The sequence below is a fragment of the Vidua chalybeata genome, chromosome 30, assembly GCF_026979565.1.
Source record: "Vidua chalybeata isolate OUT-0048 chromosome 30, bVidCha1 merged haplotype, whole genome shotgun sequence".
Taxonomy (NCBI): Eukaryota; Metazoa; Chordata; class Aves; order Passeriformes; family Viduidae; genus Vidua; species Vidua chalybeata.
This window is the reverse complement of record NC_071559.1, coordinates 1,880,907-1,890,636: the sequence shown is the minus strand read 5'-3', so window position 1 is coordinate 1,890,636 and position 9,730 is coordinate 1,880,907. Positions and strand designations below refer to the sequence as shown.

The 9,730-nt window shown below is 55.3% G+C and overlaps 1 protein-coding gene across 2 annotated transcripts; it reads left to right on the top strand.

The window, feature by feature from the left end:
• Positions 1–551: 551 nt before the first annotated feature.
• On the top strand, positions 552–8,987 carry PTGES3 (prostaglandin E synthase 3). Of its 2 annotated transcripts, none has more exons than XM_053967693.1 (8): positions 552–787; positions 5,933–6,046; positions 6,140–6,209; positions 6,673–6,771; positions 6,978–7,067; positions 7,255–7,317; positions 7,646–7,670; positions 8,097–8,987. In XM_053967693.1, coding segments are annotated over exons 1-8 (483 nt in total). In that variant the 5' UTR covers positions 552–785; the 3' UTR covers positions 8,117–8,987. The 2 variants fall into 2 exon arrangements, with proteins under 2 accessions (XP_053823668.1, XP_053823669.1); XM_053967694.1 differs by lacking the exon at positions 552–787 and adding an exon at positions 964–1,187.
• Positions 8,988–9,730: the final 743 nt, after the last annotated feature.

Genomic DNA, 9,730 nt, shown 5'->3' with positions numbered 1-9,730 from the left:
GGCCAGAGCTGGGGAAGGGCTGGAGCAGCAGGACAAGGGTCTGGAGAGACCCTGAGGGAGCTGGGAAAGGGGCTCAGCCTGCAGGGAAGGAGGCTCCGAGGGGAATTTCCACCCCACAACTCCCTGATGGGAGAGAAGAATGGGGATCTGTTCCCAGGGAACAGCAGGAAAAGAGGGAACAGCCCCAAATCCCTCCAGGAGAGGTTCAGGATGGACATCAGGAGGAATTTCCTCCTGGAAAAGGTGCTCAGGCTTTGGAACTGCCTGGAGGGAAGGAGGCTCAGGAGGGACCTTTCCAGCCCACAGCTCCCTGACGGGAGAGCGGGGTCGGGCTCTGCTCCCGGGACACACCGGGACCAGGACCGAGGGTGGGGTGGGGGGGGGGGGGTCCCGGGGGTCCCTGCCCGCTCCGCTGCCCCCAACCCTTTCACCGGGCCGCACTGCGCATGCGCGCCGAGAAGCTGCTGGAAGGGCAGCGGGCGGGGGCGCGCGCGCGCGCGGGGCGGGGGCGCGCGGCCGCGCACGCGCGGTGGCGGCGGCGGGAGGAGGCGGCGCGCGCGGGGATTTTGCTGCGTCACCACGGGCCGAGCGCGCGCGGGGCATTGTGGGAGCGAGGCCGCGCCGAGCCCCGAGCCCGCCCGGAGCCACCGGAGCCGCCACCGGAGCCCCCGGAGCCCTCCCGGCACCGCCCGAGCGCCACCGCGCCGCCCGCACAGCCCTGCGACACCGCCCGGAGCCCGACCCGCAGCCCGCAGGAGCGCCCGCCGGAGCCGTCGCCATCCGCCATGTGAGGGCCCGGGGATGGGAGCGGCGCGGGCAGGCCCCGCCAGGCCCCGCCGGGCCGCGGGAGCCGCCCCGGCGCCGCCGAGCGCGGGCTCCCGCCGCGTGCTGACCTTGGGCGGCCGCACCGCCGCGTCTTGCCCCGGTTATCGGGTGGGCCCGGCCCCGGTTACCGGCTGAGGGCGGAGCGCCCCGGCTCGGCCGCCGGCCCCGGTTGCTGGCTCGGCCCCGGTTGCTGGCTCGGTCCCGGCGTACCGCGATGCGGGCGGGATCTCCCGACCCCGCTGCGGAATGAATGGGGCCGCGCGGGTGGCGGGGGGTGTTCGGGGGTGTTGCGCGTTTCTCGGCGGGTCGGTGGCCACCGGCACCCGCCGAACGGTGGCGGCCGAAACCGCGGAAAACTCCCGGTAAGTAACGCGTGGAACAATCCAGAGCGTGCAGGCGAGCGAATCTGTTTGTATACTTCGGATTTTCCCCGTAAAATCCGTCCCTGCGCTTGGCGCTGTCCCTGGAAGTGTCCAAGGCCAGGCTGGACAGGGCTTGGAGCAGCCCGGTCCGCTGGAACGGGATGGGATTTAAGGTCCCTTCCAGCCCAAACCATTCCAGAATTCCACGGAAAACCGAGGAATAGCGAAAAGGCCCCTGAGGAGGGGGTGGAGGCTCACGGAAAGCCCCGGGGCAGCCGTGGTGCTGCTGTGCCCGGTGCAGGTGAGCCCCTGGATCTCCTCCCCGAGTGTCTCCACGTGCATCCCGGGCGGAATCCCGCGCTCCCGCCTGCCCCGGAGCTAATTAACCCTAATTAACCGCCTTCCTTCAGCCACCCGAAACCAGCTCGTGGCTGAGCTCTGGTGGACGGGAGCGTTCCCTCGAGAAGAGCCGGAGTTTTCCACGTGCAGGGTGACACACTCAGGAGGGAAAACTGGCTGGGGAAAGAAGAGCTGCAGGCAGCATTCCCACGTCTCCAGTGGCATTCCCACGTCTCCAGGGCTTCCAGCTGCCAGAGAGCAGGGTTAGGTGGGATACTGGGGGGAAAATTCCTCCCTCTGAGGGTGGTGGAACACTGGAATGGATTTTTCCAGAGGATGCCCCATCCCTGGAGGTGTCCAAGGCCAGGTTGGACGGGGCAGGCTGGGATAGCTGGAGGTGTCCCTGCACATGGCAGGGAGAGGCTGAATGAGCTTCAAGGTCCCTTCCAAGCCAAACCATTCTGTGATTCTGTGACCTCCACATGCCTGGCTGGAAGGACTGGAGGCAGTAGCACCTCCTGAGGTTTTGTTTTGTCAGGAATTCGGGCTGGGGACAGAGTTAACCGATGGTTCTTGGTCCCTTGTCACCAGCCAGGCTTTTACTTTTCTTCTGAAGCCCTGAACAGTGGAGATGCTTCATCTTAACGTGAGTGTAAGTGAGAGAAGTGTGATCAAGTTGGAGTTTTTTCATGTAATTTCTGTAGATTTCATCATCCTGAAACTGCAGCGCTGCTGCATCTGCATAGAATTATCTAAAATCTAAAATGAGGCTTATTTTAATGAAAAAAAAAAAAAAAAGGTGCCTTTCCAGGGTGTAAAAATGAAAGGAAAAGTCATTTTGTAAAACAGGTTTTATTGGTGTCTGGATGGGGAAAGTCTTGTTGAGGGCCTTGAGCTGTAGGAACTGTCAGGATGCTCCCAGGAGACAAAGATGAGATTCCACAGGCACAGGATACAGACAGAGAACACAAGAACAGGTTTGGGAACTTCCTCAGTGCCACAGATGGGGAGATTTGAGGTTCCCCTGGTGAGTTCAGCATGCCAGAGGCCAGGATACATCCAGGGCTATCCAACAGAGCCCCCCTGGATCAGGCAGAGCCTTGAGGGCTCTGCGGTGAAGCTGAGCCTCCACGTTGCCCATCAGTGCTGCTGGGAAGCTTCTAGAACCTGTTCCACAGTGCTGGAATAACGATTGTCATCGGAATGTGGGGACTGGAAGAGCCAGAGGAGCTGCAGGGGTGGCTGTGGCTGCTCAGGAAGTCCCCAAAGCACAGGTGGATGGGACAGAGGAAATCCTCACTGGAACAGAGCGCTGGGAGCCACCCAGGACAGAGTTCTAAATTCCCTTTTAAACGTTTAAATTCCCTTCTCTTTTCCAAACCCCGTGCTTGGGGGGGGGGGTGCTGGATAAACAAAACACCCTTGGCAGGAGGCTGAGCTCCCTCGGGGTTTGGGTGAGCAGGATGGAGCTCTGCCAGGTGCTGGGTCAGTGCCTGTGAGAGGAGATTTTCCACGGGCGTGTGGGAGCACTGGGAGCACGTGCAGGGCTCCCCACGGGCTGCTCCTGTGTGTGGTTGTCTCCTGGGAATCTCCGTGTGGGCAGGAGACAGAAAGGAGCTGCGGCTTCCGCCTCATCCCAGCTCCCCGGCGGGTCCTGCAGTACTGGTTGGAACTGGTGAGTCCTGACTGAAGCTCGCAGGGAGGTTTCTCTCCTCCCTTTGGGAGGATGAGATTGGAAAAGCAGATAAAAGGAGGAGAGGCAGCTCCAGCACGTTCCGAGCACTCTCGGGGTGAGTTCCCAGAAAAGCAGAGCAGGATTAGGCTCAGAAAGCTGGAATTATGAAAATTAGGTCCCAGAAACCTGGAACCAGAATTATGGCAGAGTCAGACTTAGCTGGGATCTCACTGCTGTGCAGCTGGGACGTGCGTGTGCAGCCTCGAGCTGAGTGGGATTTCTGGGAGGTCACGGGTTCCGAGCACTCTCAGGGTGAATTCCCGGGAAAGCAGAGCAGATTTAGATTCAGAAATGTGAATTATGGCCAAGTAAAACTCATCTGGGATCCCGCTGCTCTGCAGCTCGGGCGTGTGAGCCGAGTGGGGTTTCTGGGAGCGCTCTGAGTTCTGGTGGTGCCTCAAATCCCCCGTCCCGGCGGAGCTGCCGAGGTCGCGGGTTCCGAGCGCTCTCGGGGTGAATTCCCGTGAAAGCAGCACAGCTACAGGTTCAGAAATGGGAATTATGGCCGAGTCAGACTTATCTGGGATCTCACTTCTCTCCAGCTCGCGCATGTGTGCGTAGCCTTGAGCCGAGTGGGGTTTCTGGGAGCGCTGTGAGTTCTGGTGGTGCCTCAAATCCCCCATCCCGGCGGAGCTGCCGAGGTCACGGCCCAGGGAGCCTCCCTGGGAAGGCTGGAGATGTCTCCATTGACATTGAGAGCTGGGAAGTGTTAACACCATTCAGCCCCTGCGTCACCCGGGCAGGGACACTGAGATTTCTGTTAATAACGGGGCTGGAGCGACGCTCCAAGCGCCCCACGCTGGGGGGTTTTGTCTCCCAGCACAGAGGGAGCAGAGCAGGGCATTTCTCATCCTCCTTTCCTCTTGAGAGTCTTTCATTCCCCGTTAAAAGAGGAAGTCTGTGTCCAAGAAGGGTTTAAAAATACCACAGTAAGAAAATTGCTGCTCTGCTGCTGCACTTCACCTGAATAAGGTGATAATTAACATTCCCTGAAATGCTGCTACGAGGGAAAGCAGCAGGTTTTCACCCCTGGAACAGCTGAAACTCAAGGCTGAATTCAGAATCCACTTGTTTTTATGCTCTTGGAAATTAAATCCTTGGACATTGGTCTCTGCCCAGGTGCTGTGGCACCTACAAGAGGTGTTTGGGCTGCCCAAGGCATCGTGGCCATTCTGCTGCCTTTCCCTGAGCTGGCAGCAGTGTGTGCAGGACCTGTGGCACTGGGGGAGCTCAGAGGTGGCTGGTTTGGGGTTCAGCTGGAGCTGGGCTGTGCCATGGTTGGATTCCTCCCCAGGAAATGTGGATGGGAGCAGCAGGAGCCTTTGGCTGAGTCCCTTTGCTAAATGTGCCACAGCTCACTGCCAACAATTAATTGATGATGAATTAATTGATAAACTTCATCTGGAAGTTTAGCAAAAGTCACCTTAATAAATGGTCTGAAAAGTTATTTTTTGGTGAGACCCTGGCTTAGAGAGCAGCACAAAGGGCCTCACCTTGGTGAGGTGGCAGCTGCTGTCACAGGCCATGTCACGTCAGCTTCCCTGGTTTAGATCCTTGTCCAGCTCAGAGCCTTCCCCCTCATCCCACTGCAGGTCTCTGCAGGGCCATCAGCTGGGAAAAATTCCTCCCTGTGAGGCTGGTGAGGCACAGCAATGTCAGATAAAGGGGGAGATAAAAGGTTAAAGAGTAGATTAGGATGGGATATTGGGATGAAATAGCTCCCTGTGAGGCTGGTGAGGCCCTGGAATGGATTCCCCATGCCCTGAAAGGCCAGGTTGGACAGCCCGGGCTAGTGAAAGGTGGCCTTGCCATGGCAGGGGGTGGCACTGGCTGAACTTGAAGATCCCTCCCAAGCCTTCCACTGCTCTCAGGAAGACAAAGGAGAGTGAGGAACACCCGTGGGCTCTGTGCCTTTGCAGCAGCCCTGCTGGGAGGCCGTTTGGTTCTGGAATGCAGCCGTTCCCTGGGCTGGGCCTCGGTTGCCAGGGGAGGACTGGAAGGGGGAGGAGGTGTCTGAGCCCAGCCAGGTCGTTTTCCCCGCTCCACGGAGCAGTGCAGGTGAGTTCTCAGGGTGGGACTGCAAACACAGGAGTTGCTCTGGAGCTCTGTGGCTTTCCCAGCTCCCCTGGACACGCTGTTGCTTTTCGAGGAGGTTGTGCAAAGGCAGAAGAATTCCAAAGTGCGTGGCAGTGCCAGTGTGAGCACTTGGGAGGCTGTAAAGAGCTTGGAGCAGTGATTCTCCAACCTGTGCTGGCTTAATTGAGTCTTAATCATAGCAGATCCATTTTTTATAGTATCAGTACCCAAAGTGGGGTTTTTTTTTGGTAGTTTTCTTTAGGTTTTGCATGACAAAAACCACTCTGAAGTCTGCCCGTGCAGCTGCTGGAGGTGGTGGAGCTGCTGCCACAGTCTGTAGTAGCTCATCTTGAAGTTTATCAGAATTTTGATCTGCTGAAATGTTTATTTCAGTGGCTCCTCCCAGGAGCTTTCTGGGGGCGTCACACTCCAAATACATCATTTATTTTTATTCCAGCTCTCTCTTTTCAGCTTAAAGCACCTTTAAAGAAAAACAGTAAGCTCAAAATGCAGATTTTAAGTGCAAAAACCTTTTTTTTTCCCCTTGGATTTCTTGATGAAAATCAATGCCCTTGTGTCCCTGCTGTGCCCACAGGCAGCCTGCCTCTGCAAAGTGGTACGACCGGAGGGACTACGTCTTTATTGAGTTCTGTGTTGAAGACAGCAAAGACGTAAATGTAAATTTTGAAAAGTCCAAACTCACGTTCAGGTGAGTAATTCAGGCACAACGAGTGCTAAGGAGAAGCAGATTTGTTCTATGAGATGTTTTTGGGCTAAATACTGATTTATTTTTCTCTTGCAGTTGTCTTGGAGGAAGCGATAACTTTAAACATTTAAATGAAATCGATCTTTTTAATATTATCGATCCAAATGTGAGTATCCTCCTGACTCTTCCTGAGTTCTTGATGCTGGTGAGGGGCTGGCACAGCTTGTCCAGAGAAATTGCAGATATTCCATCCCTGGAAGTGTTCAAGGCCATGTTGGAGCAGCCTGGGCTGGTGGAAGGTGTCCCTGCCCATGGCACGGGTTTGGAACTTGGCTTGTAAAGTCCTTTCCAACCCAAGCCACATCCCTTGGTTCTGTGATCCTAAAAAATACCATCTGTTCTTTAGGCTGCTCCCAAGATTTTATTCCTTAAAAGTAGGAATATGGAATATTTTCTAAGGAAAATTATTGCTTAGGACATAAAAGCTCCAAGTCAGATCCAGGAAAGCTTCTCTGGGGGGTATTTTTCAGGACAAGGAATAGGGGAAGAGGTGAAGATAAAGGAAGGATGTCAGCAGTTCCTGGTGAAGGTCATCCTGATGGTGCTAATAGGTATTTGCTCTTTTTCAGGAATCAAAGCATAAAAGAACAGACAGATCCATCTTGTGTTGTTTACGAAAAGGAGAGTCTGGTCAGGCATGGCCAAGGTTAACAAAAGAGAGGGCAAAGGTGGGTCTGGGCATCTGCTGCCTCCTCTGGCTTTTACTTTAGTGAATATTTGGGTCACGTTCAAACTCTGGAGCAGTTTTGGGTCATTTTCCTGCTCCTGATCCCACGGCAGCTCTTGTTAACCTGCCTGTTCCAACTGACAGCCACTCACTTCCTTGTCCTTAAATAATTCCTTGTCCTTAAATAACTCCTGGATGTTGCTGCAGCTCAACTGGCTCAGCGTGGACTTCAACAACTGGAAAGACTGGGAAGATGATTCAGATGAAGACATGTCCAATTTTGACCGCTTTTCTGAGGTAGGGAACGACAAATTCCTGGAGTTTTGGGAGTTGCCAGGCAATGAATCCGAGCTTTTTGTGCACCATCACTTTGTAATTCCTGCATGGGGGCAACTGATCTGTTACAGCAAGGGAGGGGCTGTTGGTTTAGGATTGTTTTGGGGTTGGATTCACCCCAAAGCGTGGCTGTTCTGTCTCTGAGCAGATGATGAACAACATGGGAGGAGACGACGACGTAGACTTGCCAGAAGTAGATGGGGCAGACGATGTGAGTATGTGGGTGTAGTGAACACCTGCAGGGCTGGCTCAGGAGTCCTGCACTCACCCCTCAGCATTAAAAAAGGCTTAAATAGCCCCAAACCTTGTTTGTATGTGTGATGTCACCTTGGGAGGCCCTTTCCCTCCCCTCTCAGCAGTACTGAGGGTGCTGGGGACACCAGTTTGGTGTGTGTGTCTCTCTGCAGTGACTGGGGGTCATTGTGGGTCTGTAGTGAGGCCTCAAAATCCAGATTTGGGAACAGCAGCTCTCTGCTGGCAGGGGAGGGTGGTAGAGGAGCCGTCTGCTCCACTTAAAGGTTGTTTGTTCTCCTTTCCAGGACTCACCAGACAGCGATGATGAAAGTAAGTTGTTGTCTTTGTTGTTCTCCCCTCACACACCTGCTGAAGGCTCCGAGCCGGCCTCGGGCAGGGCCGGCAGATGTTCATCCTGCCTGCCAGCTAAAGCCAGCCCTGGGAGACAAATCTAATCTGGGAAAGCCTCTCCACACAAGCCCCAAATACCAGTTTGACCTTCCCAGGCAGCTGCAGTCCCAGGGAGGCTTTGGCTTTAGGGGCAGCACGTGCTCGGGGTGGCTTTCCCTTGGGAAGAGCCAGGGGGGAGGGCAGAGGCCCCAAACTGCCCCGTGACCTCCTTGGTTGGAGGCCAGGTCATCTTGCTCGTGTCCCTTGTGACATAATAGTGCCCTGGGAGCTTTTAGAAACCAACCAAGCAAAAATAATAAAACCCACAAAGCAACCTTAAAACCAGTAATTCTCTTTTCCCTCTAGAAATGCCGGATCTGGAGTAAGGCAAACCGTCGTCTTCAGGGTTTTGGGGAAAGAAGTTCATCACAACATTTCATAATTGAGATAAGAATTCCTGAGTTGATAGCCCTAAAGGGAGATCCTGCATCCTTTAACCCATTTTCAGTCCATTTTAAATGGCTTCACTGATGGTAGGTGTGTCCCATGGCACGGGGCGGTCTTAAAGCCACGAGAGGCAATAACAGTTATGCATGAACCGTTTTCCAGACTTCCAAAAAAGAAAAAAGAAAAAAAAAAAAAACCAAACCAACCCAATTGAGGTGTAGGCAATCCGTTGAGAACAGTTGCAATAAAGTTTACAGAGCCTCCTTGCCTCGTAGCAGATGTAATTACAATGGGAGAACCCTGAATTAACACTGAGCGGTAAATGAGCTTTTTTTTTTTTTTTTTTCCCCCTTTCCCCTCTCCACGGCCTGAAATTGTCTGTTTGTACTGGGAACAAAAACTGTTGTCATTGACTCCCCAAATTCAGCAGGCGAGGCCCATCCCTCCGTGGTGTCTTCAGGTCTGTTCCACTAACTAAAAAGTTCATCTTGAAAAGGAAACTTCAAAATTCTCCTTGTTTTGGTGTTCGCCCCCGAGCCCCGACCGGTGCCGGTGGCCGGAGCCTGCCCCTGGTCCCGTGTGACCCCAAACCTTTCCACCTCCTCGCCCGGGGTGCGAGTGGCTGTACATTGTTGCTTGTCAATCTGTACATTTAGACCAAATCGTATTTGCACTGTGGGTTTGGCAGCAAGTGACAGACCGTGGGGCGCGCGGGCGCCTGCGAACCGGGCTGAAAAACCTCAATTTATGTTCAGAGCAGCTGGGATTTTTTTAATGTCTGCATTCTTTCTAATAAACTGTTGAAGACTCCCTGGCTCTCCCTTCGGCCTGGGCCCTGTGCATTCCTCAGCGCCGTGGGGGCAGGAGGGGCAGTGGGGTGGGATCCCCTTCTTTGGGGGTCATTGGAGTGGGATCCCCTTCTACTGGGGGTCATTGGGGTGGGATCCCCTTCTTTGGGGGGTCACTGGAGTGGGATCCCCTTCTACTGGGGATCTGTGGGGTGGGATCCCCTTCTTGGGGGGTCATTGGGGTGGGATCCCCTTCTTTGGGGGTCATTGGAGTGGGATCCCCTTCTTTGGGGGATCTGTGGGGTGGGATCCCCTTCTACTGGGGATCTGTGGGGTAGGATCCACTTCTTTGGGGGGTCATTGGGGTGGGATCCACTTCTTTGGCGATTCAGTGGGGTGGGATCCCTTCTGAGAGGGATCTGTGGGGCAGGATCCCCTTCTTCGGGGGGGGGGTACTTGGAGTGAGATCGCATTTGGGGGGTCTGTGAGGTGTGATCCCCTTCTTTGGGGGATCGGTGGGGTGAGATCCCCTTCTGTGGGGGGCACTTGGGGTGGGATCCTCTTCTGTGAGGGGTCAGTGGGGTGGGATCCCCTCTCCCCGGGGACAAGAGTGATCAGGTTCCCCTCGCGCGGGGAAGCAGGAGGGTGGGATCCCGTCCCTTGCGGGGCAGGGGAGGATTGGTGCGGTGTCCCCCAGACCCCGGGGGGAGCGATGGGGTGAGGTTTGGGCCTCTGGGAGACAGCACGGGGCCGGTGCCGCGGGGC

Bases quoted from the DNA above. Each gene is read 5' to 3' on its own strand.
- PTGES3 (XM_053967694.1), top strand. From the start codon at position 1,072: ATGAATGGGGCCGCGCGGGTGGCGGGGGGTGTTCGGGGGTGTTGCGCG. The intron at 6,047-6,139 runs GTGAGTAATTCA...TTTCTCTTGCAG, and splicing joins AAGTCCAAACTCACGTTCAG to TTGTCTTGGAGGAAGCGATA. The intron at 7,068-7,254 runs GTAGGGAACGAC...GTCTCTGAGCAG, and splicing joins ATTTTGACCGCTTTTCTGAG to ATGATGAACAACATGGGAGG.